This window comes from Kogia breviceps, chromosome 10 (genome assembly GCF_026419965.1).
Source record: "Kogia breviceps isolate mKogBre1 chromosome 10, mKogBre1 haplotype 1, whole genome shotgun sequence".
Taxonomy (NCBI): Eukaryota; Metazoa; Chordata; class Mammalia; order Artiodactyla; family Physeteridae; genus Kogia; species Kogia breviceps.
Window position 1 is genome coordinate 74993246 of NC_081319.1, and position 17324 is coordinate 75010569.

The window sequence follows — 17324 nt, forward strand, 5'->3', positions numbered from 1 at the left end:
AGGTTCTCACGCTGGAATGAGGTAGTAGGTTCTCATGCCCCCGTAGTGTCAGGACTGAATCTCTTTGAATTAGGGAGCCCTCCATATACTCCCTGGGTCTGAAGTGGCCCTCCGGCTACTGTTCTGAATCTGTTCTGAATTTTCTACCCTGGGCCCAGCCTAGTACCCCCTTCTAAGAACAGGGAGGGGTAGGCTGGAGACCAGTAGGAATGTTCCCCAACCCAGAGAGGGTCTCCTGACCCAAGTAAGAGGGAGGGAGCTGGATGGTGGTTGGAGGGACTGAGGTCAGACATCAAGAAGGACTTTGCAGCAGGGTAAGAAGGGTAGGATCTGAAATAATTAAGAAAGGAAAGGAGGCTGTGGAATCTTCCTTTGGAGATCACCCCCACCCCCAGAGAACGAGAGGGGTCACTCAACAAACGCTTACTCAGTACTTCTTAAACTGACAACATTTGCAGAGTGCTTACCATGTATGCTGGGCTGGGAGGAGCAGGGATGGTACCTGACACAGAGGAAGCTTATTTAGAGGCTGAGGGTTGGGATGGATACAATTTGGTGCCAGAATCAAGGACCCAAACTCAACCTCTAAAGTATGGGGATCATCGGGGTCCCTGGGTGAGTGGGGAGACTAGGCCAGAGCTTAGTTTAGGTTAAACTCCCTTGCAAATGACCAGAAGGTAGTCCTCAGTCCTGGCTGGAGCTGCAGCAAGAAAGATCGTGGTGAGACACCAAGAAGAACTTCTAGAAATGGCAGGGGAGCTGAGAAGATGGGACGAAGGCTGGGCACAGCTAAGGGACCTGCCCTAGCCAACCTTCTGCCCAAACTCCCAGATACCTGTGCTTCCTTCTGTGATTGAGCTCTCCCTGCCTGGGGCCCAGGCCCAGGGACAAGCCAGACAATCTCCAGGCTGGAGCTGGAGACCTAATATGGTTTTAGAAACTCTTGTGAAGCTGGCTCTAAGAGAGGGGTGGTGAACATGGCTGCAAGGTGAGTGAGCAGGCAATCCTGCCTTGAGTTGGGGACCACTGGGAAAGAGGCTGCCATCGATCTGCATCACCCACCTGATTCAGGCTCCAGATCAACAACGTATCCCCTCCCCTATCCCACCACCAGCCTTGAGTTCTTAGAAAAGCTATTTCTAGGCCCTGGACCCCGCGGAGTCAGAAGCCCCACTTCCTTGGAGATCATGAACCTGAGGGTGGGGATGAGAGAGGCAAGGAAGGTATCCAGGGTTGGGGCTCCAGGCTCCTGGAGAAGTTCAGACATGGCCCCAAGAACCCCCATCTCCCCAAGCCCAGAGAACCATCGGGCCAGGGCTCTGTACTGGGGACTGCAGTTCACTACTATGCTAAATAAACAGGGGGCAGCATCACAGTGTAGGCAGGAAAGTGTGTGTTCTGGAGCTAGTTGTCTGGGTTAAAATCCTGGCTCTGCCCTTTGTCGGTTGTGTGACTTTGGACAAGTTTCTTAACCTCTCTGGGCCTGAGTTGCCTCATCTGCAAAATGGGGCTAGTAACGGCATCTATCCCCTAGGATGGTGAGGATAAAACGAGATGATTTTGTACATCACCTAGTGTCTGCCCCACGGTGATTTACATGGTGGTTGGAGGGCTCCAGGCCTGAGCAGGGTTCCCGAGGGAGGGGCTGGAGGGAGCTGTCGGCATTTTGCCCGGGGCTCACACTGCCAGGGAGCATTTAGCTGCCCTGGCCGCCCTCCAGATGGTGACTCACGGGCCTCGTTGGGCTGACTAGCTGACGGTGCCCATCCTGACACATCCCAGCCTGGTGAGGGGTCAGTGGGGACACCAGGGGAGCTCCAGCTTAGTCCTCAGAACCCCCAAGGGGTGTGAGGGGAAGGGATGGGCTCAGCCAGCTCAGGAGATAGCAGGCAGCTGCCACCTCACTGACCTTTCTTGACCCGGCTGGGCCACCTTCAAGACAAGTACACACAAGGTAATCCATCCTGATTACTGCAGCCGCCTCTCCAGCCTGCTGGCAGAAACAGCAGGGGCCCGGGAGGCCTTCCAAGGTCATCTCTTCCATTCCCCTGCCTCCAAGTAGGAAAGCCCCAAGGAAGGAAATACCACATCCTTTCCTGCAGGCCACTCGCAGTGACTCACACCCCTGGTGCCTGGAAAGACCTCCTGGGTGTCTAGGCTCAGTCTCCTCAGCTGGGGCCCCTGTCCATCTCCTCTAGTTCAGTTCTCACAGCCACGAGCATGGGAGGCCCAGAGCTTTTGCCCAAAGTGACCCTTGCCACATAATGCCCCTGGAGCCAGAAGCTTGGGGCCCTGGCGCACCTAAGGTGCACTCGTGGAGGAGGGGAGGGAAGGAAGGGAAAAGGAAATTCCAGAATGTTCTAAAAAGTAATTTTCTTTACATTTGTGTAGAATTTCATGGCCATACAAATCACTTTCACTTACTTCTTCCCCCACTGTCCCTCTAGGCCCCGGTTCTCTCACCTCTAAAATGGTGACAGTGATGGTACCCCCCTCCCAGGGCTGCTGTGAGGATTCGGGGAGAAAATACACATAAAGGGCTTAGCCAAGCACCTGGCACACCTGGCATGTAATCAACCGCCAACAACATCATCTTGAGTAGTCCTGTGAAGCGGGGAGGGCAGCTGTGCCAAAGCCCAGTTAGCAGATGCAGAAAGTGAGGCTTGGCGATTTCAAAGGATAGTCAATGTCAGGGACAAGAACCTGGGCCATCTGACTCAGAAATCCAGGGCTCTGAGCTCCACCATGTTGGGGGCCCCCATGTCAAAGGACAGGTATACAGCTGCCTCGGGGGCACCCAGCAAAGGATACAGGCTGGCTCTGCAAGGGGGGGAATCTGTGGATCTGTGCCATGGCCTGCCCCTCCGAGAGTGGGGACCGGAACAGCCCTGCAGCCTGGCTTTCCCGAGCCTCCCCCAGAAGACAGTTGTAAAGAGAGACGTTGGCCTTGGGGATCGCTAGCCTCATCGAACCCTTGAGCTCCCTGGATGGTTCCATTTCCACACACTCTCCTAATCCTTCTCAAGACCTGCCCTGGGCGGCGGGGTGGGGGTGGGGTCAGGCGGTGCGGGATGTGGGAACAGCGGGAACTGCAGAGCACACAGACCTGGGCACGAATCCCAACCCTGCCGCTTAAGGCTCCTCATTAGAGGCCCCTTAGAGCCTTCATTCGCACGGTGTGGCCGTGGCTAAAAAGCTAGGTGCCCCTTCCAGGGATGCTTGCACAGAGATGGCTGCAGTAAAGGAGGGGAGCCCAGGGCTGGGGCTCAGCCACTAGTGAAGGGGGAGCAAGAAGAGGCGGGGGCAGTGAGACTTACCGATGTCCCTGGAGCCACTGCACTTCCCCCCATTGCTCCTCTGCCTGGGGATGCCCTCACAGGTGGCTTGAGGTTGAGCCTTGCCCCAGTCAGGGATCCTGATTGGAACCAACTCTTCCTCTTCTGCCCCGCCTGTGGGGCTGGGGGAAGGTGAAAGGGCCCAGGAATCCGCTGGGGACATAACCTGTGCCGTCCTGACCAGGACAAGTCTCTGCAAGACACTCCCCTTGGACTGGCCCACCAGCACCCCTCCTCCCTCCCTGCCCCAAGGTTGATCTGCCAGGAAGGTAACTCAACTCGGGGGAGCACCCACTTAGTGAGTGCCTGCCATGTGCCAGCTCTGCTAGGGCTGGGGAGTGAGACAGGAGATTAGAGACTTGTGCACATGGAGCTTGAAGAGTGATGGGGGTGGCTGATTACCCTGTCAGGACACCTGTCCTGCTAAAACAGGGCATCAAGACAGTGCTGCAACTTGGACTACCCAGGCTACGACTGCACAGGCTAGGGGTTTCAGGGGAGTTGGGAACTGGGAAAAGAATGATGATACTGCTTTTCCCTGAGTCTTTTGCCTGTAGCTAGATTCTCTGGGCCTCCTATAGAGGCCTCACCCAGGGCAGGGGACAGAAAGCTGCCCTACTATGAGAATCCTGCAAGTTCCAGCTGGAAGGAGGCATCTCTCTTTTATAGTTGAGGAAACTGACACCCCAGAGACAGCCAGTGAATGGCTGGAGGTCACTTGGCAAGTGCACTGCAGAGCGAGGAGGAGCAGCCCGCCTCTCCCCGCGTCTCTGCATGGTGTCCTTTCCACCCCACTTGGACCTAGTTAGGTGATTACACGTACACACTCGCACAGGGTGGGTGGCCCTCATGGTGCTCCCTGGGCATCAGCTCCTGGTCACTGTGTGGTGCCGTCTAGACAGGTGTGCTGGAGCACGTGACACGCATGTGAGAGGGGCCAAAGTCCAGGTCCTCATGCCATGTGGGCTACATTTTGAAACCTTCCCATGGCTGCAGGCTGCCGCCCTGGCCAGGCCCACCTTGTGGATCGTGTTCTCAGAACAGACTGAGCAGGAGTCGGCAGTGGCTATAGGTGCTGCCCCTCCCCATCACTGGGGGAGAAACCCTGCAAGGCATGGACTCTGCTAACCAGTGTCGCTGGGGTCTAATCCTCCTGCACCAAAGACAGCACATCCTGCAGTAATGTCCAACCGCCTGCAGGCTCTGTTCTAAGTACTAACTCATTAGCCCTCGTGATGACCTTAAGAGGCAGGCACTATCGCTGCCTCCATTTCAGAGACAAGAAAACCAAGAACAAGGGAGGTGAGTCACTTGTCCAGAGATGCACAGCTGGCAGGTGGCAGAGCCAGAACGTGAGCCCGGGCAGCTCACTGTGGAGCCGCTCTGCCCTGCTGTGGGCAGGGGCTTGGGCACGGACCCTCCCCAGGGTGGGGCAGAGGTGAGGGGCTGACGGGGCCAAATCTCACAGGTGCCCGTGTCGGTGGCCATGATGTCCCCGCAGATGCTCACCCCCCAGCAGATGCAGCAGATCCTGTCGCCCCCACAGCTGCAGGCCTTGCTCCAGCAGCAGCAGGCGCTCATGCTGCAGCAGGTGAGTCTGGCCCCGGGCCGCCGCCCCGGAAGGGCTGGGAGAGGAGGGCAAGGTGTTCCAGGCACTGGCCTCCCCACTCCCACCCTGTTTACTACCAACATCACCAAAGGCCAAAGCAGTGGCAGAAACCAGAGAGACCGCTCCGGCCGGACTGACCTGCATTCCTCCAGGACAGCTGGGGAGGGGTCAGAGGTCAGGCCTCTCCCACGGCAGACTCCCATACATCCCCATACGCCCTGTGAGGGCGCCCCACCTGTAACTCCAGGGAAGGACAAAGAACATCCTGGCACTTCATCCTCACCCACCGAGGGAGTGGGAGGGCTCGGTGCTGTGCGGGGAGGCTCCCCTCTCCGTTCCCTCTCCGTCCAGGCTCTGCTCTGGGAGAGCCTCTCTCTCGAAGCAGACATCTCCCTGCTGGACCATCGTTTCACGGCCCAGTCACGAGAGGGCTGGCTGTTGGCTTTGGGGTCAGCAGTCCCCCCCCTGCACTAACCCACTGCCGCCCTGCTGTCAACCCCCAGCTGCAGGAATATTACAAGAAGCAGCAAGAGCAACTCCACTTACAACTCCTCACGCAACAGCAGGCTGGGAAGCAGCAACCCAAAGAGGTAAGGGGCTCGGGCAGGGCCGGATATGCCCCTTAAAGGACCCCCGCCCCTCACCTGCAGCGCCAGCCCCCTTCTAGCCAGGGGCTGGGAGTCCCAAAGTGGTCAGGACAGAATGGCCTTGTGGGGACAGTAGACAAACCAGGAAAGGCTGGGGGACAGGATGGGGGGGTGGAGGCCCGCATTCCACCACCTCCCCTCAACCCCATTCAGTCCTCCTCTCCTCGCCTTGTGTTGTTGGATTAGGAGAGCAGAAGGGCTGAGCCCTGTGTTATCTGAGCACATGCGCCTACATGGGTATGTGAGTGTCGGATGGTCTGCCTGCTTGTCTGTTAGTGACCCAGCACCTCAGCCCTCTAGCCTGGTCCTGAAAATCTTTCAGTCCCTCCCTTCAGCCCTGCCCCAACTTCTGTTGCTTCTTGTAACATCCTGCCCTGCCTCTCCAGAGAACTCCCCAGCCTGCACCCCCCTGCCCCATCTGGGCCATGGTGCCTCCTGAGCTTCCACACCAGGCCCTGCAGCGCCCCCCACCCCATGTCCCAGACACTCACTTCCCTCCTGCTGGCCAAACCACAGCCAAGTTTGAGTTGCCTCTTCCCAGGAGGCTGCCCTGCTGACGCCCAGTCATTCCCTCCCGCCCTCAGCCTCCCCCTCAAAGGTCTCGTATTTGCTGCCTTCTCTGCATCGTCTCTAGGCTGAATAGCCAGCCCACTACCCCACCTCCAGGGCAGGTGGGCCGAGCCATCCCTGCCTCCAGAGCGCTGGGGACGTGCTTGGCTCCTGGGGCTCAGAAAAGGCTTGCTGACAGGCTGACTCGTCAGTGCTTGTGTGAAGTACTGAATCTGGGGGTGGCGGGGGGAGCGGGGCCAGAGCAGGAGAGAGGGAGCCACTTAATGCAGCGTGAGCAAGTGTGGGCAGGCGGCGGGCACCTGGGCAGTAGCAATGTGACTGTTCCCTAGCCTGGGTCCTGATGACCTGTCCATGCTCATCTTTTAAAGTCCCGTCAGACGCCTTGATTCTCTGTATCTAAGAAGCAAGAGAGGAGAGGAGCTGGAGGGGAGAAGGCCCCCTCCTCAGAGCGGAAGGGGGGAACCCCGGGCATGTGGGAAGGGTGCCCGCCAGGCGGGAGTGGTCCCTGGAGTCTGACAGGCTCATCCATCATTGTGATGAGAGCCCCCCGCCGCCCCCCCAGGCGAGCACAGCTGTGGTGCGGCAGCCGAAGGAGGGAGGCGAGAGCGGGGAGGGCGTCGTGCTGCGTGTCTGGGTCTGGCCGTGTGTGTCTGCGCGCGTGCGTGCGTGCGTGCGTGCGTGTTTCCTGCGAGGAGGCATGCAGCCCTATGGAAGCTGGGCCGGGAGCAGGGAGGCTGCAGCTGCGGACACCACAACGACAGCTCCGGGGACCGACAGGCCCTGGGAGGGGGTGGCCGCAGGGTGGGGGCCAGATGGCACGCCTGAGGCTGATGGCACCCCTCTCTGCCCGCCCCCTCGGGCCCCCCACCAGGCCCTGGGGAACAAGCAGCTGGCCTTCCAGCAACAGCTCCTGCAAATGCAACAGCTGCAGCAGCAGCACCTGCTCAACCTGCAGAGACAGGGGCTGGTCAGCCTGCAGCCCAGCCAAGCCTCGGGGCCCCTCCAGACCCTCCCACAAGGTGAGTGCCCACCCCTCAGCCAGCCCCAGCCCCAGCCCCACGCTGGCAGCCCCTGCTCTCGGGAGTGAGGTGGGGGCCCCATGCGTTCCTGGGGCCCGGCCAGCCTCCCCTCTCTCTCCCTCCCATCGCAGCCGTGTGCCCGACGGACCTGCCCCAGCTGTGGAAGGGTGAGGGGGCCCCCGGGCAGCCCGCCGAGGACAGCGTCAAGCAGGAGGGGCTGGACCTCACCGGCACGGCCACCACCGCTACCTCGTTCGCCGCCCCCCCCAAAGTCTCACCCCCCCTCTCCCACCACACCCTGCCCAATGGACAGCCCACTGTGCTCACACCTCGGAGAGACAGGTATGGGGCTCCGGCTGGGAGGAGGTGCTGCAGACCTTCCCGGGGACTGGCCTTGACCCTGAGGGCTGGCACCTGTGGTAGAGCCTGGGGTGGGGTTGTGGAGCTCAGGGACTGGCAGGTTTGCCTCTCCCGGGGCACGCACAACTGTGCCTGGCCTCTGGGGAACCTGTATTAGGGACAGAAACGTCATCAGTAGGGGAGCTGGGGCTGGGCGGGACCCAGGGCTGCCGGGGTCTTCAGGGTCCCTGACCACCATCTCCCAACTGCCCTCCCAGCTCCTCCCACGAGGAGACGCCCGGCTCCCACCCCCTCTACGGACACGGAGAGTGCAAGTGGCCAGGCTGTGAGACCCTGTGTGAAGACCTGGGCCAGTTTATCAAGTAGGTGTCAGCCCCACTCTCCTTTGCCCCCCAGCCTGCCTCCCCTAACAGGGCTCCTCATCCCCCAGCCTGCCACCCAGCTTGCCACTTCTTGTGCCTTCAGCCACCAGCTGTCCTGCCATCCTCACCCCAGCGGGGGGGGGGGCTCGTTCCTTCTCTGCCCCCCATCAACTCCCCCGGTCACTCCTACCCCGTCTGCGGTCTGTATTTCCTGGGCCAGCAGCCTCCCCACCCCGACCCCAGGCTGCTGAGCCCAGCAGGTTGGGGGTGTGAGGAGAAGGAGAAGACTTCCCCCACCGCCCTCCCCGGCTTCCCCCAGCCCCAGCCCCGGAGAGCGACGGCCTAGTGACGGCCTTCGGGCCTGGCGGACAGGCGGCTGGCAGCAGGCGGCCAGCTGCCATAGCCGTGCCAGGCTCTGTCACTGACTGATTAACTCCACTGTCTCCCAGACCCTTGCAGCATCAGGGTCAAACAAATTGTTTTCACGCTTCGTCAGAGGTTTACTTAATTAGTTCATTTGCAGTTAGATCTCTCTGTAGCTGGGGTTTTAGCAAAGACATCAAAGGAGGCTGACGAGAAGGCGGCTTCCTCCGTTGCCCCGTTTTTGTTTTTGTTTTTTTCCCCATCTCTTTCCCTTCTTTGTATCTCTTGATCTGTCTGCTTTCCAGGCTGTGGGCGGGATTAGAGGGTGGGCTGGGGAGGTTGGTGACAGCAGGAGAACCAGGGCCAACTTTCTCTTCTCCACCCCCTCCTCCCCCGGAAGACACCTCAACACAGAGCACGCCCTGGACGACCGGAGCACAGCCCAGTGCCGCGTGCAGATGCAGGTGGTGCAGCAGCTGGAGATCCAGGTGTGGCCTCAGGCTGCGGGAGAGGGGCGTGGGGGGGCTCCCACCCCTGCCTCACCCACAGCACTGACTTTCCAGGAGGGATTTAGGGGGTCTCATGGAAGGGTCATCTAATGCTTTCTAGGTCCTCGTTACCACGGTTGTAAGGTGAGGGCAGCCAGATTCTGAGGGGGAAGCCAGGGTTGGGGGCCCCTCTGCTGCAAGGTCCTGAAGAGACTCATACTAATACAAACAACAAAAATGGTATGAATAGCTAACATGCTGAGCCCTTACCTTGTGCTCTACTAAATACCTGTGTGACTCGGGATCCTCTGAACAACCTTATATGGTTGGTAGGTACTATTATTGTGCCCCGTTTACAGATACAGAAAACAGAGGCATAGAGAGGTGAAGTAACTTGCCTCTGATCACTCAGCCAGTGGGTGGCAGAGCTGGGATTGGAGCCAGGGCAGAGTCTGGCTCTGGAGTCTTCACTCTACAGCACGGAATGCTCAGGAGGCTACGCAGGACAGTCCATCAGGCAGCCAATCAATATTTACCCATTTCCCTCTGGCACCTAGCAGAGCTCCCTGCATGAGAGGGTGGTTGTAAAAGATCTATTGAATTTATGAATAGGGGTGAATGAATCATTCATCCATTCCTGCATCTCCATTCAGTGTGTGAGGGCACTCTCACACACAAGTGCCACTGAACTCGGGTGTTGTTCAGCCACAGCCTCTGCTCTTGATGGGGAGGAAAGGCGTGTGCTGTTGGGAAGAAGGCCCCCCAGGGTGCAGCGGCTGCGCGGGGGGTCTAGGCTGGGGACACACAGTCTGGAGAAGCGGGGAAGGCTTCGTAGAGCAGGCAGCCCCCAGTCCTGGCTTTGCGGGTGTGAGGGGCCAGAGGGGCAGGGGAAAGCCGAGGTCTTCCAGGAGCAAGGGACGGAGGGAGCTGGGGTGCCAAGGGCGGGGGCGCGTGGTGGTGACAGGGGCTTGGTATGTGGAGGAGGAGGAGGGCCCGGCTGCCCCCCCCCGCCCCCCCGCCGCCACCAGGCACAACCCCTGCTCACCTCCCACCTCTCCACAGCTCGCCAAGGAGAGCGAGCGGCTGCAGGCCATGATGGCCCATCTGCACATGCGGCCCTCAGAGCCCAAGCCCTTCAGCCAGCCGGTGAGTGACTCTCCCCTCCCTGCGGCCCTCCAAGAACCGCCCCGGGACCCCTCATCCTTTTGGCACTGGTCTCAGCATCCTCCCCGTTGCTCACAGCTGAACCCAGTCCCCGGCTCCTCCTCATTCTCCAAGGTGACCGTCTCAGCAGCGGACTCGTTCCCAGATGGTCTCGTACATCCCCCCACCTCGGCCGCTGCCCCCGTCACCCCCCTACGGCCCCCTGGCCTCGGCTCTGCCTCCCTGCACAGTGGGGGGCCCGCCCGGCGGAGAACCAGCGACAAGTTCTGCTCCCCCATCTCCTCAGGTAAGGGCCGTGGGGAGGGGCGTCTTTCCCCAAGCTGGACCCCCCTTCTGGCTACCTCAGCCTCTGCCTGTCTCCCCCAGAGCTGGCCCAGAATCACGAGTTCTACAAGAACGCCGACGTCCGGCCCCCCTTCACCTACGCCTCCCTCATCCGCCAGGTGAGCGTGGGAAGGTAGACGGAGTCGGGGGGGGGGGGCGGGGGAGGGGGGAGGCACACAGTCTGCACCCCTCCCTCAGGGTCCTGGGACCAGAGAACGTAACTTTCCATCTCACACTTGTCCTCTCCCACTCACATGGTCTTCGGCTGAGCCATCCTGCTGGTCACTCAGACCTGTCTGTGGGAGCACACACACTGTTGATGCTACTTACACCCCCTGTGTCATCCACACCCTCATTTCCACGTACGCACACCCCCACGAGACGATTTTCTGGTAGACTCATGGTCACTTGTGGTGTGTCTCCTTTTCTCTGTCTCTCTCAGATGCGCGTGCCCGCGCACACACACACACACACACACACACACACACACACACACACACACACACACACACACATCCACATGCCATCTCATGTTTAGGGTGCCTTTTACAAAAACCAGGATAAATTCCAAACAGCCCCCACCCCCGGACCTCTTTCTCCCAAGAATACTGCTTTCCTTCCCAGTCCAGGGCAGGGGCCCTTGGAGCTATTTTCCCTCCAGCAGAAGTTCACGTGCTCCTCGCACAAGTGCATGGCCCTGGAGGCTCGTGTTCCCTGTAGCCTCTGGCTGGGTTGTAACCAGCCTGCCCCTCTCAGAGGACCATCAGGCACCCCAGTCTTGTCCACATGCTTCCGCAGCAGGTCTCCTCTGCTCTCAGATGAGTTAGGGGCCAGGCTGAGGGGAGCTGGGGCAGAGCACACAAGCCTGTGGCCCCTGCAGGCCCAGACTGAGGGTCCCTGTACTTCTTCCTTGTCCACAGGCCATCCTGGAAACCCCCGACAGGCAGCTGACCCTGAATGAGATCTATAACTGGTTCACCAGGATGTTCGCCTATTTCCGGAGAAACACGGCCACCTGGAAGGTGAGGCATGCCCGCTCCTCCTTGCCAGGGCCCCGGGCGGCCGTGGACATCTCCAGATCCCTTTGAGACCAAGGCTGCCCAGCAGTTAGTCCCCTCGGGGAGGCAGTTCTATAGAAGTGGCCCCACCAGGCCCCAGGCTGGGCCCTGGGCCCCTCCACCTCCACTTCTCAGGAGCGCTCCCCCCATGGGCCCCAAAACCCCAGCCCCCTGAAGTAGGGCCTGCAGGAGTCGGTAGTGCCTGAGCCTGGTAGGGAGGCCTGGGTTACATTCACAGGAGACCCTCAGGGTTCAGAGTCCTCGGCTAAAGGCGCACGCTCTGAAGCCCAGGATGGGTGGAGGGAGGGGGCTCGCAGGCCTGGACACGTGGGTGGACCGAGACCCTGGACTGTAATAGTAATACACTGGGGCACAAACACAGACGCTCACTCTCTCCCCAGCTCTGCCATCAGTTGCAGGAAGATAATTGTCTTCATCCAATTAGTCATTTTAACACCTTCAGCCATAAGAGTTTTCCTGGGGGATCAGAAACAGACAAGGGAGGGAACCTAGGAAAATGGGACGCAAGAGTTGTGGGCTGGGACACTAAGCCATTTGTCTTTCTAGAGCCAGCATGGGGGGGGGGTATGAGTCTGTCTGTCTGATGGGTGAGAATATTAGGTTCTGTGCAGCAGGGTGGGAGGGGGTGAGGGGAAGGAGAAGGGAGTGTCGGTGCCCCCTGGGAAAGGATGGACACCCGGGAAGGGGTCCCCCACATCTCAGGACCTGAGTTGGATCCCTGGCTCATGAGTCCCTCTGCTGGCCGGTGCAGAAGCTGCAGCGAAACAGCCTACCTCCCCATCCCACCAGCTTTCAACAAGTGTCACTAGGGCCCCCTCCCTACCAGCGACAAGGACAAGGTGGGGTCGGTACAGGGCCCAGCCTTCTCTGCCTTCTCTGTGCTAAGTGCAGCAGGAGAGACTGCTCCGTGACCTTCTGTATCCCCGTGCCCAACTCCCAAAGCTTGGCAAAGAGGCTGCAAGGCTGGGACAGCTGCTGTGATTGGCTGCGAGTGATGTCATTTCCTGCCAGCCACAGTCCTGCCCTCTCTCTGAGCCATCAGGGCCTTCTTGGAGCCACCTGGTTCAGTCTCCAACCTGCAGGCCGGTTTGGATTTACCAGGTTTCGTAAATGACAGAGTCCTATACAAACTTTAGGGATCATTACAGTTGTTATGTAAGGTTTACTTTAATATTGTATATTAACCCTCTGCCTTTAGGGGAGTCAATGTGGAGCCTCACTGCCCTAGACAACCTCCTCCTTGGGGGCAGAGTGCCCCTCATCCACCTACCCTCCTTTCCTGTTCTCTCTTAACTGCATCACCCTCTGCAATCTCTACTTCTCTCCTTTCTTGAGGTCGGGAGGAGCTGGTTTAGGTGACTTTCTTAAACCCCTCGATGACCATCATGAAGCCACCTCTCCTGTAGCCCAGCCCCCTTGGGCCTTCATACCACCTTCGACTGGTGGCCCAGCCTTGGTCATCTCGGCGGCGTGTCTCCCTCCCACGTCTTCACCTCCATCTCCCCTCCCCTAGTCTAGGTCCCAGCAAGAAGCCAGCTCATTGAGTGACCTTCCCATTTAGCTGTGCTCTGCTGCTGCTTCTGCCCCTGGGGGCACTGCCTGCTCCCTCCCTGTGGCCCAGCAGAATCCACCTCAGCTTGCGGTCCACTCTGACCTTCAGGATTTTTTGCCGCCAAGCTTCCATTCACGTCACTTGGGAAATGCACCCTGTCTACTCCCAACTCTATTTCCTTTCCACCCCCACTTCCGACACGTTTATCTGCCCCTTGAGGTCCCTCCTCTTCTCCTCAACTATTTCAGCTTCCTTTCCTTCCTCCTCCTTTACTCTCTTGGGCCCCCACCCTGGGATGCTGTCCACTTCAGACCAGGGCAGAAGGGTTGGGAGCCGGCCTGGGCCAGGCCAGCTGCTGTTCATCCGGGGACAGAGCTGCCATCTGCCAAGCTGATGGTCCTCGCCAGCCCTCCCCCTGTGTCTGTCCCCTCCCAGGGCCCATGTTGTGGGCCTGTCCTTTTGTTTACGCAGCCCCTGCCAGACCCCTTAAATTGCCGTTAATGTTTCAGCGTAACGAATTAGTCTCTCATCACGAATCAGGCTTCGAAATGAGGGAAAAAAGCCCCAGTGAGGCCATCCTCGGAAATTGGGGTCATTCTCATTTGCAAAGCAGAGGATCGGAGCCCCATAATGCGGGCAAATTTATTCCAAGGCAGGAGCCCCGGCGTGATTAGGCCCTTTGTAATTATCGCTCCAAGAGATTCCACTCCAGCCGCCCGCCTCCCTCGTGGATTAGCAAGCGAGTCGGAAAAATACACAGGATTTAATTAGAGGCAAATTAAAATTGGTAATGAAATCGGGCCAGTTGCAAGTGGCAAGAGTTGGAAGGGAGAAAGGGAGAGGGGATCTCCAGGGGCATGGGCTGCCTGCCCAGCCTGCTTTCTTCCCCGTTTAGAAATGTAAAGAGGAGACAAGGATGGAGATGAGGTGCGGGAGGCTGAGGGGGGACAGGTAACAGGGACAGGGACGGCTTGGGGCTTGTGAAGTTGAGGGAGGAGAGCGTGGGGACAGGAGCGAGGCACATGGTGGGCGGTGGTGGGCTGGACGAGGGCCCTAGCCCAGGTTCCCGGCGGGGGGTGGGATTGGGCCAAGCACCCCTGCCCCCACCCAAGTGTCCTACAAACCGGATGACCTCAATTCCTGAAGTTATCCTGCTGGGAGGAGGTGGGACCGACAAGGTGACTTTTCCCTCCTCTTCCTGCTGTACAGCCACTAAACCCAGGCTCTCCTTTCTCTCAGCTTCCTTATGTTAACAAGTATGTATTAGGCCTCTACTGTATACCTCATGCTCTCAATAAGCCATCTGTTCCGAGCCACAGCCCAAAGTCAAGGCTCCCACGCTCCAAGGTGGTCAAGGAAGGTTGCAGTGAGGCTTCCTGAGTTATTCCCAAAACTTATAAAGGCTTAATGGGAACTCTGTGTGCGCCTGAGGTAAGGTGTCCCAGGCTCACTGAGGTGCCAGGACCTGAGTGTGGTCTCGTGCCGCTCAGAAGCCCTAACAGCTAAGCTACATGCATCTGACTAAGGATGATGAGAACAGAGATTATTGCTAACAAGGTATCATTCACTTGGTAGACAGAGTTTTCCAAAACGTGGCAGGGAGAAGGGAGCAGACAATACAACGGGCTGGCGGTGGTGAGGATGCCGGAGCCCCTGGCTCCAAGGGCCGAGAGGGGTCTTCCCTCGGCTCCGGCTGCATCTTCTGCCCGGCCCTCCCCTTGCTTGTTGCTGGGGAAGGTGGGACCAGGTGGGACTTGAGGACCCTCCTGTCTGTGCTCCCCCGAGTGGAGGAGGGTCCACCTCTGAGCATCTCCTTCTTGTCACTGCGCCCCCAGAATGCAGTGCGACACAACCTCAGCCTGCACAAGTGCTTCGTGCGCGTGGAGAACGTCAAGGGCGCCGTGTGGACTGTGGACGAGCGGGAGTATCAGAAGCGGAGACCACCAAAGATGACGGGGTACGTGGGCCCACACCCCACCATACCTCTCCAGGGTACCTCTCTGCCCCGGATCCTTCCCACCGTGAGGTTGGGGGTGGGGGAGAAAAGGGGCGAAGGAGCCCAGGAGAGCCTGGAATCTGGAAGTGACAGATGATTAGGAAGAGGACATGTCTGTCTTCTGCTTCTGACTGAGGGAAGGAGCTGAGGGGAACCTGGCTCCAGAGAGAGACAGAAGCCCAAAGTAGCCCCGGCCGGAGCTGGGGCAAGGGCAGATGGTAGCCAGTGTGGCCGTTGGGGAGGGGGCTGCCACCCCCAGGGCCACTCTCCCCCATCTTATTGCAGGATGAGCCAGTCTGTGAGATCTCCAGGCCCCACCTCTTCATTTTACAGGGAGAGGAGGCCCAGAGAGGACAAGGGGCTGGAGGGTGGTCACACAGCAGGTTCCTGGCAGAGCTGGGTCTCTGACCTCTACGGCGCAGCATTTCCAGTGGAAACTGAGGAACCTGGGGGAGGTTTCCTCTTTCAGCTTCCCTTCCAGCGCCACCACCTCCCCACTCCGCGCACCCCACGTGGGCTTGCCTGCGCATCTTGGGCCTCTGAAGCAAGTTAGATGGCTCTCTGTGGGTGCCTGTGCCCCTCAAGGATTCCTTCACCCCAGACAAGAGCCTCTCTACCCTCAGGCAGCTGTGGGTGCTGGGGCAGGGTTGGGACCCGAAAAGGAAAGCCATTCCCTTCTGAGTGCCCCCATGGGCCAGTCACAATGCTTGGAATCTTCATGTCCCATTATCAACTTGGAATCAGAAGACCTGGGCTCGAATTACACCTCTGCTTCTCACCAGCTGTGTGACCTTGGGCCAGTTCCTTAACCTCTCTGAGACACCCTCTAAACTGGGGATAGTCACTGTGGAAGGATGGCCTTAAGCCATTGCTTTTCCTGACCCAACTCCTGAACACCTTTTTTGTGCAGAAAAGCCTTTGGTGTGGAGCATGTGGGGACAGGCTGAGCACATGGCTTATTGGATGTCCCAAAATTCAGGATGGCAAGAAAGTGGATTTTATAGTAGGGGACTATGGAGGTTATCACTCGGACCTTGCCAGACGTCGGGAAACCTAGACTGGAGAGAAAATACTGGGCCACCTGACGTGGAGACAGACACTGGGAGGGATCTGGGTCCTACTTCTCAGCCTTGAGACCCTGGGCACATTCCAGGGCCCCTAGAAGCCCCGGCAGCTCACCTGTGAAGGGGGGGGGGCTTTCGGTCCCAGATGTGCCAGGTCAGTGGGAGGGTTGAATAAGATGGGGCACAGCCGACTGTGGCCTTCCAGGATAATGACTGGGACAGTCCCTGGCACAGAGCACGCCCTCAGTTAGGGTCAAGGCCTGAGTGAGGAACAAGAGAATGAATGAAGCAGACGCTGCCTTCTTTCTCCTCCAGGAGCCCCACCCTGGTGAAGAACATGATTTCGGGCCTCAGTTATGGAGCACTTAACGCCAGCTACCAGGTAGTGGACTGGTCCCCGCCCAGTGCCCTCCCACCCCCTCACTTTCCCTCCAGCACACTGGTCTTCAGAAGAGACATTCTCCCACCCTCCCTGGCAGAGACGGGGCACAGAGCGGGTAGGTTGCCATAGCCAGTGGTGATCCCTTCCCTGGCTTACAGATCTGGGGTGGCAGCGGGGGCAGGGGGTGGGGGTCCTCTGTCTCCCGGGAAGGGAAGAAGTCAGGCCCAGGCCCAGGTTCTCAGGAAAGCTGGGAGGCAGCTCAGCTTCGGAGCTCTGTCCTTAGGAGGGGGTGACAGAGATCTGCCAGCCCGTGGACACACGGGAGGCTCTCTGGGGCTGGGGAAGGGACAGCACTTGACTGGGTGGAGCCCGCTGACAGGCCCCAACTCTGTGCCCTCCAGGCTGCCCTGGCCGAGAGCAGCTTCCCCCTCCTCAACAGCCCTGGCATGCTGAACCCTGGCTCCGCCAGCAGCCTCCTGCCCCTCAGCCATGACGACGTGGGCGCCCCCATGGAGCCGCTGCCCAGCAACGGCAGCAGCAGCCCCCCTCGCCTCTCCCCACCCCAGTACAGGTGAGCCCATGGCATGGACCCCAGCCCACCGCCGTGCCCCCCGCAAACATCAGGAAGGCAGAATCTTCTCCCACTGCAGCTGGGGTCCCCATCTTGTCGCCTTCAGCACAGCTCTCTTCCCAGGGCAGGTGGCCCCTCTCTTCCTGCTCATTGCTCCCCTCTCCGGCCCACCCCCCATCCTCTTTGTTTCCCTCCCTTCTCCATCCTCTGTCATCTCCCTTCCTCTCTCCTTCCCAACCAAAGGCAATCTCTGTCCATCCCAAGACCTCCTTTCCTTTGAAGGGAGACCAGACCTGAGGCGTCAGGCCCCAGCGGCTCAGAGATGAGGGGATCCTGGGGAGGCAAGCTCTGGACACATCCCTGTGCCCCCAGACCCTGGATGCATTTGGGGCTGGGGCCGGCAGGAGAGGACCCCCAGGGTGCCCACATCATTCCTTCT

At 59.2% G+C, this 17324-nt stretch overlaps 1 protein-coding gene across 3 annotated transcripts in view; it reads left to right on the top strand.

The window, feature by feature from the left end:
* FOXP4 (forkhead box P4) overlaps positions 1 to 17324 on the top strand; it is a 51818-nt gene that overhangs the window by 32520 nt on the left and 1974 nt on the right. For 2 of the 3 annotated variants that reach the window (XM_059075657.2, XM_067006185.1), the window contains 13 exons: positions 4804 to 4926; positions 5448 to 5534; positions 7033 to 7180; positions 7312 to 7522; positions 7798 to 7902; positions 8666 to 8753; positions 9816 to 9899; positions 9996 to 10203; positions 10284 to 10360; positions 11162 to 11263; positions 14708 to 14829; positions 16248 to 16314; positions 16716 to 16885. In XM_059075657.2, the coding sequence (XP_058931640.1) occupies positions 4804 to 4926; positions 5448 to 5534; positions 7033 to 7180; positions 7312 to 7522; positions 7798 to 7902; positions 8666 to 8753; positions 9816 to 9899; positions 9996 to 10203; positions 10284 to 10360; positions 11162 to 11263; positions 14708 to 14829; positions 16248 to 16314; positions 16716 to 16885 (1592 nt within the window). The remainder of the gene's footprint in view (positions 1 to 4803; positions 4927 to 5447; positions 5535 to 7032; positions 7181 to 7311; positions 7523 to 7797; positions 7903 to 8665; positions 8754 to 9815; positions 9900 to 9995; positions 10204 to 10283; positions 10361 to 11161; positions 11264 to 14707; positions 14830 to 16247; positions 16315 to 16715; positions 16886 to 17324) is intronic. The other variant, XM_059075658.2, reaches the window with a different exon arrangement.